Source organism: Artemia sp. Qi Xiang Cuo, chromosome 19 (assembly GCF_049724085.1).
Source record: "Artemia sp. Qi Xiang Cuo chromosome 19, ASM4972408v1, whole genome shotgun sequence".
NCBI lineage: Eukaryota > Metazoa > Arthropoda > Branchiopoda > Anostraca > Artemiidae > Artemia > Artemia sp. Qi Xiang Cuo.
This window is the reverse complement of record NC_142812.1, coordinates 18,742,265-18,757,841: the sequence shown is the minus strand read 5'-3', so window position 1 is coordinate 18,757,841 and position 15,577 is coordinate 18,742,265. Positions and strand designations below refer to the sequence as shown.

Genomic DNA, 15,577 nt, shown 5'->3' with positions numbered 1-15,577 from the left:
GCTGCAACCAGGGGCGTCCCGAGGTGGGGGGGGGGAGGGGCGGCCCGCCCCTCCAATTTTTTTTGCATTCGGTAAAATTTTCGCCGAAGGGGAAAATTTCGGCAGTAAATTTGCAAAATCGGCTGAAATTCAGCAAAATTCTTGATTTCTGGCGAAAATTCGGCTTAAATCAGGTAGCGATTCGGGAAAATTTAAAAAGATCGCCCCCTCAATAAAATGAGCCTCAGGACGCCCCTGGCTGGAACCATTATTATATATTTACTGTCGGACAACAAATAAATTGACACTTGTACGCAAGGAAAGATTGACAAATACAATATGACAATTTTGTATATATGCCAATGATCTTGCTGTTATTAAATACAATATAAAGTTTCCAAATTCCATACATTTACCGTAAAAGTTCAATTCAAAGAACACCATATATTGTTTTTTTGTTATTGCGGTTTTTTACCGTTAATAATAATTAGAAAGCAAAAGTATCTCAATTTCTAATATTTCTTCATGTATCTCTTTTAACAAGCACGTCAAGTTCATTATGCTTTAATGTGCAATAGATACACTCTGAGGACTTAATTTTTTCTCCAGAGATACTTTTCTTGAGTGTATGCGACGAGCGTTTGTTTCTGGCACGCTCTGCTCCACTGAGCATAACACTTTTTGTGCTCCTAAATCTATTTTAAAGCATCTCCAGTTCATTTCCACTTTAGATCCCACTTCTATAAATACTCTTTTCCTTGTCGAATTAGATTGGTGGGACTGTATTTCTATTCTATTGCAAAATTTCCTTAATTTGTAATCTTTCGGTCTTAAAGGAAGGCTGGAAGAAGAACAAACAGTTACTACCCTTTAAAAACTTGTCGTAAACCAAAAGTGGATTCTTTTGGTAAAAGAAAGCACTTTTTTTCAGATTTTATTTACTTTTATTGATCCAAAGATAAATAGATCTTTCTTTTAAAAAAAAGAGAAAATGATATTGTTTTTGAAGACTTGTTTCTGGCGAAAAAATCGTTCCCCAGATTAATTCATAAAAAAATTTGTCACAGGTCAATTAATTCATAAAAAAAGTATTTCTATTCTATTGCAAAAAGTCTAGAGCCAAATTATGAGTATTGTGAGTATTACCAAATTGTGAGCCGCCCCTCCCCATACCTTTTCGTAAATTGACACCCTCTGCTCTTCTCAGAATCTTCCCTTAAGAAAACTGGGTTTCTGACATCACCTCAAAAATTAAAGATTCAGTTTTTGCGTTATACGTTCGCGTATTTAAAAACGCTAGTTACCGGGGGATTCTGGGAGAACAAATTTTTGTTCGGGGAAATTGAGGGATAGTGGCAACGTTGCTTGCTTAATTCAGTGCTAGGTTAGATTTCATAGAGCAAGACCTTTCCTAGCTTGTAGGTTGCTTTCTCTTTTACGTCTCAATTTTATGCGTGGAGTTGTTAAGGGTAATTGTTTTCATTTGGGAATGGGTTTCATTTGCTGAGAAGCAATCTCAATACGGGGAGGATAGTGAATACCCTGCTTAGGCGCTTAATAGAATTTTAACACACCAAGAATTAATACCAAGAATTTTGCCGTTTCGAAATTAGGTTGAAAAATGTAATGCGCTGAGTCTTGCCATATTTAATTTGTCTCATGAAACCTTTTTCTTGTTTTTATTTTCCATTTCGAAATTTACCAAATTGAATTGTGTTAGGTTGAAAAATGTAATGCGCTTAGTCTTGCCATATTTAATTTGTCTCATGAAACCTTTTTCTTGTTTTTATCTTCCCTTTTCTCTAGTTTTTACCTTTCTTTTACCGCATTTACCTCTCCTTACCTTTACTTCTATTTTACTCTTTGGTGTTCGTTTGGCTTGCATTTTTTTGTCCTTGTTAATACGAATATAAATAGTTTTGTTTTCTCTTGAACTCGTGTAGAGATGGAATAGTTTTCTTTGTCTAATTTAAAAGTTTTGCCCTTATAAATTCTTTCTTCTTCCTTTCTTCCTTTCATTCCTTTTCTTCCTTTCATCCTTTCTTTCTTCTTCCTTTTATTTCAAGTGTTATCGTGTGTTATGATCAATTATATTATGAGGCCAGCTGTGATTAAATCAAGGATGAGGTGTTGATTTCTTTGGCTTCTTCTTGTCCTATGATTTACATATACACATAAGAATTGGGATAAGCTGTTGTATTAACAAAACGTAACAAGTTTTAAATGTTGTTTTTCTGCAGTCCTATGGTCTTAATATATCAACGTAAAAGTGGACTGATTCATTGCGCTTCCGAATATCCAAATGGTTATGATAAAAGGTAAAAAAAGTCAAGGATACGGCAGCAGACTTTATAGTCCTTACCAGCGATGCTGGTCTCCGTTTAATGGCCCTTCTGTCAGGAAGTGTAATAGGGGGACAGCCATCCTGTGCTTTCACGCACCCTTCTTGTTTACCTTGCCCGGATTTCTCCAGGTACCCATTTATAGCTGGGTCGTCTCTGCCCATAACCAATAAAGGTTATGAGCCTGTATTATTTCAATTACAAGAGTTGTATTTGATTAACCATTTTATTAAATTTTTCAGTACCCATCTCCAGAATGGGATACGGTCACGCCTGAGGCGAAGAATTTAATCAATCAAATGCTAACCGTTAATCCTGCCAAGAGGATTACATCTACAGAAGCCCTCAAACATCCATGGATCTGCGTAAGTATCCAAATCCTTAGCCAAGGCCGTATCCAGGATTTTTTTTTTCGAGAGGGGTATAAAACAAACTTTAGAAACGCAACAAAAATTTGTTTCTGTGTATTTTTGTCACAAAAAATTTCGGGGTGGGGGGGGGGGCGTTCTCAAACTGGGTACTCCCATTTCCTTGGGCACAGCCCTGTCCTTTGTTATGCTTAACTAATAGCTGCGTCAGCTATACATGTCTATACCAATTCCTGAACTACTGGCGTCGAATCGCCTGAACTACCAAATCTACTAAGCTGTATCAAATGTTTAACTAATCTAAAAGCAGATTTGTCAGTTGAGCTCAGTCGCATAGCTATACATGCCTTTTAGAGGTAGTAGGGCTCACGGGGGTTGAGAGGGGGAGGAGATACCAAATAGAACACCTGTATTTGGTCATTTTTGAATATTTAAATGTAGTTTGTCTTTTTGCTTTGTAACTCAGTTTATCAAACAGTTCGTGGGAACGAACTGTAAGTGAGGAGCGACGCGGCTCAATAGTAACCGAAACTATATTAATAGTAACCGAAAACAATAAAGTAAAACAATAGTAACCGAAACTGGTCCTAGAATATTGTGATAGGGCTCATTTAAACGGAAAAAACGGAAATTAAAAGTTCCAGTGCCCTTTTTAAGTGACCCAAAAGACTGGAGGGCAACTAGGCCCCCTCCCCCACCCATTTACCCCCCCCCCCCAAAAAAAAAATCATCCGATCAAAATTTAGAGATGGCCATTTTGTTCATCATATGTGAAAGGCCAGTAGATATGCCTTTGAATATAACATGCCCCTCTTCCACAGCCCCAGGGGAAAGGTCTAAGTTAAAAAATTTGCCGAGTGTTAACGCATAGTGTTTGTTATAAGGGAAGCATTCATACATTTTTGGGTCGGAGGGGGCGAATTTTTTGCTGGGGGTTTTCCAAGGAGGAATATCCCTTGGAATGGGAAGTTTCTAGGGAGTGAACTTGTCAGGGGAAATACACTGGGGGAATTTGCAAGAATTTATATACAAAATTCGTTTTATATGTCTTGCTTTCTCTTTTCCGTCTCAATTTTACGCGTGGAGCTGTTAAGGGCAATTGTCCGGGATAAATTTTAACCGGAATTGAATTGTCTAGAGGATATTTCCATGGAGAGGAGAATTTCTCCGTAGACGTGGTGCCAGATTTCCTGGGATTAAAAAAAAGATCAGAAATTAAATAAGGAACAAACAAAATTTTTCAACTGAAAGTAAGGAGCAACATTAAAACTTGAACGAACAGAAATAATTACGTATATGAAAGAGATTACCTCCTCCTCAACACCTCGCTCTTTACGCTTAAGTTTGAATTTTGTCCTAAAACACAACGGTCGTTTAATTAAAACAATAAGAAGCTTTTTTTTAAAGTACTAAAAAACTCATATACGTTATAATTTCTGTTCGTTATAAATTTTAATGTTGCTCCTTACTTTCAGTTGAAAAAAACTTGTTTTTTTATTTAATGATACTTAAGATGCTATACTTCAGTGTTGCGACATTACTGCCAAAAGATTGAACTCCATACCTGGCAGAATTATTTGTTTCCTGGACAGCCAAAGTAATTCAACTATAGCCTTTTCCCGTTGAAGTAATTTACCCACTTCATACTACGTGTACTTAATTGGGCCTCTCATGAAGTGAAGACTACCACCTTTGGAGTAAATTGCCCTTCAAAGTTTTCCCTAAGAGGCTATACTAAAAACAAGACTTTGGAGTTCGTACTGCAAGAACTAATTCGGAAATGGAAGAGATCCTTTTAATAGTTTAAGTCGGTTTAATAACAGTTTATTACGTGTATGAAGGGGTTAGCCTCCTCCTCAATACCTCACTGTTTACGCTAAATTTTGTTAGTACTTTTAAAAAAGCTTTTTATTGTTCTAATCAAATGACTCTTGTGTTTCAGGAGTCATTCCTAAAGAATTAGAACAAAATTAAAACTTTAGTGTAAAGAGTGAGGTGTTGAGGAGGAGGAAACCTCCTTCATATACGTAATAATTTCTTTTCGTTTTAAGTTTTAATGTTGCTCCTTATTTTCAGTTTGAAAAACTTGCTGTTGTTTTTATTTAATTTCTGATTGTTTTTTAAATTATCCCAGGAAATTTAGCCCCACCCCCACGGAGAGATACCCTCCCCATGGAAAAATCCTCTAGACAATTCTATTCCAGTGAAAATTTACCCCGGGCAATAACTCTTGGTAACTCCATAAGATTGACACAAAAATGAGAAAGCAAGACATATAAAAAGAATTTTGTATAGGAATTCTTGCAAATTCCCTCAGTATGCAATTTCCCCTGAAAAGTTCACTCCCTGGAAAATTCCCCCGTGGAAAAACCCCCAACCGAAAATTCCCCCCCCCCCCCGCCCTAAAATGTATGCATGCTTCCCAATAACAAATACTATGCGTAAACAATGGGCAAGTTTTTAAACTTAAAGGCCTTTCTCCTGGGGCTGTGGGGGGTCAAGTTATATCCAAAGGCATGGTTATTGGGCCTTTCAACTATGAAGAACAAAATGGCCAGCTCAAACATTTTGATCGGACGATTTGGGGGTAGGGGAGTAGGAAAGGAGGCTTATTTGCCCTCCAATCTTTTCGGTCACTCAAAAAGGGCACTAGAACTTTTAATTTCCGTTTGAATGAGCCCTATCACCATATCCCAGACCACAGGGTCGATATGATCACCCCTAAAAAAAAAAAAAATAAACACTCTTTTTTCAAAAATCGGGCAAATTTTCTCAGGCTCGTAGCCGTTAATGGGTAAGACTAAACTTAATGAAACTGATTTCTTTGAAGTCAGCATAATAAACCGATTCTTTTGATATAATTATTGGTATCAAAATTTTGTATTTAAGAGGTTCGGTTACTATTGAGCCGCGTTGCTCGGTTACTATCGTCTGTGAGCAACATTAAAACTTGGAACAAGCAGAATTCATTATGTATATGAAGGGGACTGCCTCCTCCTCAACTCCTCGCTCTTTACACTAAACCCCCTTCATATACAAAATAATTTCTGTTCGTTTTAATTTTTAATGTTGTTCCTTATTTTAGTTGAAAAAAAAAACTTGTTTTATTTAATAACACTTAAGATGCAAGACTTCATTGTTGCGACGTTACTGCCAAAAGATGGACTCATAATCTGGCAGAATTATTCGCTTCCTAGATAGCCGACGCAATTCAACTTTAGCATTTTTCCCGTTGAAGTAATTTACTCCCTTCATATTACTTGTACTTAATTGGGACTCTCATGAAGTCAAGACTACCAATTTCGGGGTAAATTTCCGTTTGAAGTTTTCCCTAAGAGTCTACACTAGAAAGAAGACTTTGGAGTTCGTACTGCAAGTACTAATTCGGAAATGAAAGAGATCCTTTTAACAGTTTAATTCGGACAGAATTTTCATGGAGGTCCGAGCTTTTGGTGCAGGTCTAACACTCATAAGAGACTTGTCTTTAAAGGATTTCAATTGATAGAGGCTTCATTTTGAATTTTGGAGAAATTTTTATTTCAACTGTCGACCGGATAACATGAAAAGTTGCAGAAAAAACACATCCAAAAAAAGCACCGGAAAATGTTTTTCAATCAATTGATTTTTTTTTGGAAAATTCGTGGGGCAAATGCCTCTCCAATCGAAGCCACTGGGGGAGGGGGGAAAGAATAGAAGTATAAATCACTCTGAGTGTCATACGTGTTCTGACGCTGCGTCAAGTGTAGGGGGTATACAAAAGACCATGAGCATAAAGACACAGTGGTGGAGGTCAATAGTCCCTTAGATTTTCTGTAGGCTATAATATGCGCTTTTTTTGCGTTGGTACTGAAGTTATGCATCCTCCAAAGTAAATGGCTTGAACGATCAATGAAAAATGTTTTCAATCACACTGGAAAAAAGCACCGGAAAATGTTCATAAATATATCATTAGATACGTTGACCCAAAAGCGTAAAATTGTGTTTTCAGGCACCGGGTTTGAAGCGACTTTTGAGCGGGTTTGACAAAAATTGTTTTCAGGTTCTCTGTGTTTAACCCAGCCAAAATTTAAAGCGTTTTCATCTTACGAGTTCCAAGCGTGTTCTTCACGGTTTCTTCAAAATTTTAATGCGCCAGAGTAATATAGCATAAAATTATGCCCTGGGTGCATATAGGGTGTCTATAAAAAGCGTTGTCGTAGAAACTTCAAAAAGGTATCATTCGATTAGAAATTGAAAAGGCTAGTGCCCTTTTTAATAGTCGAAAGTGATCAGAGGGCAGCTAACCCCCCCCCCCTCCCCTCTCACGCCCACCATTTCCCCAAACAGTCAAAATTTTGAGATAGGCGTTTTGTTCTGCGTAGTTGAAAGGTTCGGTAATTATGTTTTGTGGATGACACTCCCCCCAAATTAAAATTATTTGAAGCGAGTTTTCTTTTTTTTTGGGGGGGGGGGGAGGGGGTTTGACAAAAATCGTTTTCAGGTTCTCTGTGTTTAACCCAGCCAAAATTTAAAGCGTTTTCATCTTAAGAGTTCCAAGCGTGTTGGACACGGTTTCTTCAAAATTTTAATGCGCCAGAATAACATGGTTGAACACGGGTTCCGAGAAGACATTCGCCGTGTTGAATACGGCACTAGAAACGATAATCTGCCCAACTCGTGCCTAATTCTATATTGGGTGTGCGTGGCCTGAAAACGGGCCTAAGTAGTTCATAATGATTATGATACATACAAATATTTATCGGGGAAGCGAAAAATTTCTGTATATCTTATTGATATCATTCTAACCATTTCAAATATATTTATTTCTTCGCTTAAGCAATTCTATATGAGTTAAAAAAATATTGTTTATTATGAATCATGTTAACCAAGTTCAACAAAAAAGCCACGAATAATGAATATGCGAGACGACCGTGGTATGCATATGTACACATTAAGATGGGCTTTTTTTTGAACCGCTATCGTGTAAAAATTGTGTGTTTTGGGAATATAAACAGAATGAAAATAAATCCCAAAAACTTTTAACCCTAAGCTATGGAAAAGTTCGAAGTAGAAAGGAATAATGGAAAGCTTAACATTTTCTAAACTTTTTAGATACCCGACTAATGATTTATCCAAGTGTAGCAGTAAAAACTTTCGCTGGGGGTAGGTCAAAACACTCCTAGAAAGATCATAAAATGTAGCAAAGCTTTATTCAGATCAGTGCAAAGTGGTCAAATATTCTTATTTCATTGTTCCACTACAATATTAGTCAAAATCGTCTTAAAAGACCCGCTACGTATGTAGTTCAACAAGAATTTCTACTAGGCGGGTTTTGAGCTAAAACATAGGATCGAACTTCTGCTGAAAAAAATTACTGCTGGAAATGCTGGGAATAGGGAGGAAATTTTTGAATCGCACTCATTTACTAGTACTCAACAATAAAAAATCGAAATTTCATATCAAAGGGAAGAAAGGCCTGAGGTATAGCTATGGTGTATACCTGGGTATATAGACTGGGGTGTGCCATCATATAATGATTTAGAGGTAATTACTTGGCTAAAAAAAAAAGGAGAGAGAGAGAGAGAAAAAGAAAAGGACTGTCATCCTATTCCAGTAATTAAAATAAATCTGAACTTGAACGAGGTTTAGTCATTACTCATCTATCCAATTACCTAGGATAAAACAGTATAACCAAACCGTCAACTAAATCGAAATGTCCAAATCCATGCAAAGTCGTCATCAATAAATGTAAGTCGTAGTACATTTACAAGCAAAAGCACCTTAAATCTAGCGAAATATTTCCAAGTAGTAACATTTCATTAGGGTTCATCAGAAGAATACCACCTGCCTTAACGGGTTTCGATAACTATTGGATTTGGATTAAGAAATTTATAGATTTTTGTTAGCATAGGGTGTTTTAGCTCAGTGTATAAATAGTGTAAATAAGTGTATAATACAAAACAAATCTTTCTTTTCAGCAACGAGAGCGCGTGGCTTCAGTTGTTCACAGACAAGAAACAGTGGACTGCTTGAAGAAGTTCAACGCAAGACGGAAACTCAAGGTTAGTCAGAACTAGTTTCGTGTCTTCAGTTGCATATCTCTGATTTCGGACATAAAATGATAAATCCCTGATATGGTTTTTGAATATTTGTTGTGTGTGTGTCGTTTTTTTTTGTTTTTTTTTTCGTCTACAATGTCCCACTAGTATTTTTAGGCTACATTACTTTCATATTCTAGTTTCGATTTCAATTTTACAATAACATTTAACAATACCTTGATTATTTTGCCTTTTTTTATCATATTTATTATATTGAATATCATATTTATTGTACTTATATAGCAATTAAAATTAATACTAATAGCGGATTTTTTTTTGTTCACTATTTATTACTTTAATCAAAATTATTATACTAATTTGTTAAAAAACTAAAAAGTTTGTTTAATTAGTTTATTGTTATATATTTATTTTGACCATAGTTGACTTTTTGTAGCTCTTATCTCTGAGGATAGTCATTGTGTGGTCACATATGGATGTCGGGAATGACAATTTTTCATGACAATATGGCCAAGGGCACAAATCAACAAAAATGTAGAAGGGATGGGGGGGGGGGCAGCAATGTACTTTTCAAAATTAGAAGGGGACACTTTCGTTGTTTTTCCTGTTTTCCAATGAAAATACCCAGGGGCGATTCTCCAGCATTTTTATTGGGGGGGGGGCAAGAGGGGTCCATGTCTGGATAGTCAAAGGGCATGAGATGTATAATATTTTTTTCTCCACATTATTGGGGGGGGCAATTGCCCCCCCCCCCCTTGCCACCCCCAAACGGCGCCCCTGAAAATACCACAAAAGGTAGATTAATACCCTGAATATGACAACTTTCTTATTGACAAAGAAGCAAACTTTCGTCATTTGGACCTTTTCAAAACTGCTGTAAGAGCTATGGTTGACTTGACTGTGTTTAAATCTTCTATAGTCAGTTACTGTAGTTTAGTAGCTGAACGAATTCAGAGGGATTTAATTTGGGAGGAGTGTTATGTTGGTTAACTTTGAAGAACCAGAATAGTTAACTGAAATTAATACTAATTGCAATCTATTGTATTTTTACTCACTATTTATTTCTTCAATAAAATTTATGATAATCATTTCTTAAAATATCGCAAAAATTACTAAAATTGTACGTTAAATATATTATTTATTAAAAATCTTAAAATTTCATTTAATTAGTTTAATACTCACAAAAAGTAAAACGTCACTAAGATGAAATATTGAAATCCAGATTTCGCTGGCAGTTGAGAGAAGAAACTTCTGTAGCAACGCTTTAATATTTTTCTTTTTTGATTAAGTTTCCAAATACAACTTTTAGGTTATTCATTTATATTTTATAAAAAAAAAGTTTACTAAGCTCAGTGATTGCTGAATATATCAAGAAAGAAAAGAAGTATCTTCACATACCAATAAGCGTCAACAAGTTGAAAAAGCTTCAACAAGTTAAACTCTGGCCATTAGAATTTTTCTTGTTAACTTAAATATACATTGAAGCTTTATTTTTAAATCTTGTTTTGACTATGAAATATAAGGTAATAAATCTATCTAAGGCCTTCCCTAAGGTAAATCTCTAAGGCCTAAGGCCGTCTAAGGCCTTTTCGAATAAATCTCTATGAACCTCATTCAAGAGAGTCTCTGAGCCGAATTTAATCGTGCCTCATGGCTCCACGCTTTTGCCGGCCGAAAACGGTTATACGAAAAGATCGAATTACTTCGTCTTCTTTTTTAGGTTGATTCTACCTTTTTCAGGAAGTTGAATGGCAACACCGAGAATTTCTAATTTTTTATTAGCCCAATTTTGCGCCAGAGATTTGGTTCCGTAAACATCTCATGGCTAAGTAAACTTTGCTAAATCATAGAATAAATAGAAGATGTTCGTCCCGCTACTTTGTTTTTCTTAAGTAAATTTCCTTTTGAGTATCATCCAAGGAAAGTCAAGTATCTCCTTGCTGAATTCGGGAGAAACTGCTAAGCTTTTAGGAGTTTGGTTGCACAATAACCAGAAATTCAAACCTTTTGTATGGAATAAAGTTAAACATGGTAATTCTTTGTTTAAAAAGTTAAAAAAAATACTTTTTCTCATGCAGATACTGATCCGCATAGCGCAGGTACTGATTTCCTGATTCTCGGCCTTTGGGTGGGAGTGCTATATGGTCGGGGGTGAATCATTCGATGGTTTCCGTGTTTTTCCTTCAGATTTCTGCAGGTACCCATTTGGAGCTGGGTTGACTCTGGCTAAGCTAACAGGGTCACACCGCTGACCCCCGTTCCCAACCAAATAATCAGCGACACCAGGACTCGAACCTCTGCCCTTCCAGACACAGGATTGAAAATCCAGTGTGCCAACCAAACCATTTTTTAAACCATGTTCCAAATAAAGTGTTTTTATTCCTGTTGTAAGTTGAGGAGCAGTCAAAGAATCATTTATTCAGTTCTTTTTCAAACCAATTGGTCTGTTTGATGCCCAATGTCTAGTCAATAATAGGAAACAATTCGAAAAAATCTTTTGATAACTATTTTTTTTTGGGGGGGGGGGGTACTGTCGGGGTAACACCCCGGAATTACGGCTCTTTTAAAGGAAACACTATAATTTACAAAGTGGTAGCACCATTTCATGTTCCAATAGACGGTTGTTTCCAAATATAATATTCGCTACCCTGGAAATGTGCCCCGACCCCCACCCCCTAATTGTCCCAGACATAGCCCTAGATAATGTAGTTTTCCGTTGTTTTTCGTGCTGGATATTGTCATTTTTGGCCTTTCAAAAGCAGTATGTAATTGCAAAATAATTGAGACCAGTTGGATAAATGTATTATATAAAAATAATATAAAAATACGGATAACTGTGGGAAGCAAGAGAAGCTGAATAGAAAAATGCTGCATATTTAAGGCCGGATTTAAAGCTCTGACACTCGTAGGCTCAAGCGTTTTTGCAACTCCGTTTTTGCGAGATTTTCATAGAAGTCTCAAAATTCAGGGATAGTGGAAGCACTGAACAGAACGTAGCTGATGAGCCAAAAGTAATGAAAGAGAGAGGTGATGCTGAACTCTCAGGTGCCATTCTTGGGAGACATCTGACAGTTTATAAGAGGCCACGGAATTCCTATGTTGTTTTAAAATTACTTTAATTGGCAGCTTTGAATAGGCAGCGTGGCGGCAGAGTGCATGTGACAATTTGACAATAAATCACTTTGGTCCGGTTTTCGTTAAGAAAAAATAATCACTCAATGATAATTTATCACGCCCTCTGGTATTTTGCCCCCTAGGCCTGGGCTTAGTGGGCCTATTGGTAAATACAGGCATGTGTTTATCATAAAGTTATATCCAGGTTATATCCAACTTAAAGCTATATCCAGAACCATCAGGGGGAGATGGGTGCATTGTCAGAGTCGCGACTATTATATTTGAAAAGAGCTTCAATCGGGGATTCTAATGATAATACTATTTTGTTATTATAATGCTTCCTTCAGAAGAACCTTGACATTAAAATGTTACCGACTGCCTTTTTCAAAATCAGAGGACATAGTGTAAATAGCTTTAAAAAATGCTTTTGTATGCTATATGACTATTCTGTATACACTTCTTACACACCCCACCCTCTCCCCTCTGCAGAATGTCAAACTGTATTTAATTTAAACAAATCTTTATGTATTTCATATAATTCCTCTGCTTTTCTAATTTTTTTTGCCGAATCTGATCTAACGCTTGACATTTTCTTTATGATACGAATTTTGAAACTGGTTTTGCGTAGTTGTATTTGGAATAAAAATGAAAAAAATTATATATGATAATTATATATAATAAACTTATATTATAACTTATATATAATATATTATATATAATAAACTATACTATATATAGTTTATATATACTATATATACTTATATACTATATATACTTATATATAATATACTTACATATAATAAACTTATATTATAACTAAAAATTATATATAATAAACAAAACTGAAAAGGAGCTTTGAGATTTTGTATTTGATCCTACATGAGATTTTTGTATAAATCCTGAGCCAACCTCTGGAAGTTAGACGACCTGGGTTGTCAAAGCGTTTTGGACTAAGAGGCCTGGGCTCTGAATTTCTGCCTCAGCGTCGAACTGACATTGACTTTAAAAGGGATGTCATATTTATCTGAATATCGCCGATTTCAAGATAGTTTTTGAAGTGAACAAAATACAAGACTTGATAGGTCTATTGTCAGTATACTTTTGTACAAAATTTTAATCTTACTTAGGAAAGATTGTTATTTATTTTAGAATTGCTTCCCGGACATTATTTTCTATGAGCTTCTGTTTTATTTAACTGTGTTGACATTGATTTCCTATTCCTGTTTCCTATTTGGGAATAGGTCATTTATTATTGATAAGCTCAATTCAACTTGAAGCTATTGTAACCACTAAACGCATTGTCCATAGAGGAACAAGGTCTAAGTTTGAAGCAGAGACAGTTTGAGGGAGGGAGGGGGGAGGGACAGTGGGTTTACTTGTCCTGGGCGCAGGAATTTTAGGGGCACAAAATTTCAAATAAATAAGCTAACGGTTTAATCGTTTTGTTAATTTTTATTAAAATGAACTAGAAGGCGCAGATAATGAAGATAATTATGGAAACAATTAATGATGAAGATAACTAATAAATTATAAATTAATTAATAAAACTAATTAAAGAAATTAAATAATAATGATTAATAATAACTAAATATTTCAAATACTAAATTGAAAATAACTTTGTAAATGAATAAAAACTGACTAAATTTTAACCTGAGAAATTTGTTTGAGAAGGGGGAGGGGGGGCTAATCAAGATTTTGCCTGGGCGCAAGGGAGGCCAGAACCGCCACTAATTTGAAGGGATGCTAAAGATTTTGACTAGGGAACTAGGGTGCCTGCTGTTTTTGCCTTGCAGGATACCTGAGCTTAGGAGATTTTCTATGAGGATTGATGGGTAAAGTGTACGAACTCCCAGATTTACTAAATTTGCAAAGCTTACAACAAGTAAAATGTAGGGTAGACTGTTTAGTTTTTTTTCTCAGTTTTAAAAAGTTCAAATCTTAGTCTGACGTTTAAGAAAGTTAAGAGTAAGTGTGTAAGAGAGTTTGAAATTTAACTATGAGGCTAGGAAACTAGAAGCCGTAATAATAGCACCTAAGTATGATTCTAAAAGGGGGTAAGTAGAAAATTGTTAATAATGTAAAATAGGTGTTTTACAGAGGAATTTTTTGAAGCCAGTTTTAGTTACTCGTTGTCAAACAAAAATTTCTACGAAAAACATTGATCAGTATAGGTCTACGAATAAAGAAGGGTTAATATGGTAAGTAGGCTATAATATATTTTATAGGGGAAGGGTAACAGGCCGCCAGCAAAAATGTTTAATAATTTAGCTTGGCCTTGTTTGAAATAAATAGCAAGTTGTTCTTTTGGCTGGCTTGCAGCTACTTAGGTCGCAATTCTCCAATCTGTCCTAATCTGTCCTTGAATTGAGTGAAATCTATCCTAATCTGTCCTTGAGTCCAATCTGTCCTAATCTGTCCTTGAATTGAGTGAAATCTATCCTAATCTGTCCTTGAGTCCAATCTGTCCTAATCTGTCCTTGAATTGAGTGAAATCTATCCTAATCTGTCCTTGAGTCCAATCTGTCCTAATCTGTCCTTGAATTGAGTGAAAAGGGGATGGGATGAGCATATGAGATTCACACTAAAACTTGGATAGACTCATGCTGTTTTTTTTTTCTCGAGTCAAAAAGTTGTAAAATTCGTTTAAGATGAAGAAAGTAAAGAGTAAGAATTTAAGAAAGCCTGAGATTTAATCCTAAGGTTAGGAAACTCGAAGTCACAATACTGGTGGCTAAGCGTGAGTATGAGACGTTGCCCTTTGAAAAGTTGAGAAAAATATTAAATAATTTCAGGGGATTTTTTCAATGTCACCTAAAGGTGCTTGTTTGAGCAATTGTATACCAAACAAAAATCTGCACGTAAAACGATGTTCAATGTTAGTCTACGATTAAAGAAAGGTCAAGATAGTTAGAATAATATGGGTGAAGGATGATTGGCCACTGAACTTTTTTCGACAGTTCAGTAGGGCTTTGTTTCAAATAATAAATAGGATTTTCTTGACCGGGGAAGGGGAAGGGGCTTTAAAAAATCGAAGGAAGTGAGAATTTCTTTGGAAGAAGCAGGGAGTAAAGCTCTAATTTGAGACGGGGGGGATTAGTGTTTTTTATTGTCTTAGTGACAGGGTTGTAGCAGTAGCAGTAATATACATTAGAGATTTATCTTTTCAGAAGAAAAGATAGGTAGGCTATGCTTTTCTTTAAGATATAAGACATACTTGCACACGTACAGGTTTTTTTTTATAGTTTGTCTCGTTACTATAATAACTATGTTACCATAGTTGCTAACTATAGCAACTGTATATCAAACAAAAATCTGCACGCAAAACGTGGTTTGTAGGTCTACGATTAAAGAAAGGTCAAGATAGTTTGAATGATGTCTATGGGGGAAGGATGATTGGCTGATGTTTTTTTTGTTTTTTTACAGTTTAGTAGGGCCTTGTTTTAAATAAGAAGCAGGATATATTGACAGGGGGGAGGCGAGGAATTAAAAAAATTGAAGGAAGTGGGAATCTCTTTGGAGAAGCAGAGAGTAAAGCTCTAGTTTGAGAGGGGTGGAAGAGCAGTGTTTGTTATTTTGTTGGTGACAGGGTTGTAGCAGTAGCAGTAATACACGACATACATGAACATTTTTTGATTTTTTTAGCACATTCAGTTAGTAGCAGATCTGACATTGCCAATTTTTAAAAGACTATTAGGGCATAATTTCAGGTTTCAGCTATCTACTGAATGTATTAGTTTAT

General features: G+C 35.8%; 1 protein-coding gene across 7 annotated transcripts in view; it reads left to right on the top strand.

The window, feature by feature from the left end:
• CaMKII (Calcium/calmodulin-dependent protein kinase II) overlaps positions 1-15,577 on the top strand; it is a 234,429-nt gene that overhangs the window by 161,588 nt on the left and 57,264 nt on the right. For all 7 annotated transcript variants that reach the window (XM_089105592.1, XM_089105597.1, XM_089105596.1 and 4 more), the window contains exons 9-10: positions 2,564-2,686; positions 8,647-8,730. In XM_089105592.1, the coding sequence (XP_088961718.1) occupies positions 2,564-2,686; positions 8,647-8,730 (207 nt within the window). The remainder of the gene's footprint in view (positions 1-2,563; positions 2,687-8,646; positions 8,731-15,577) is intronic.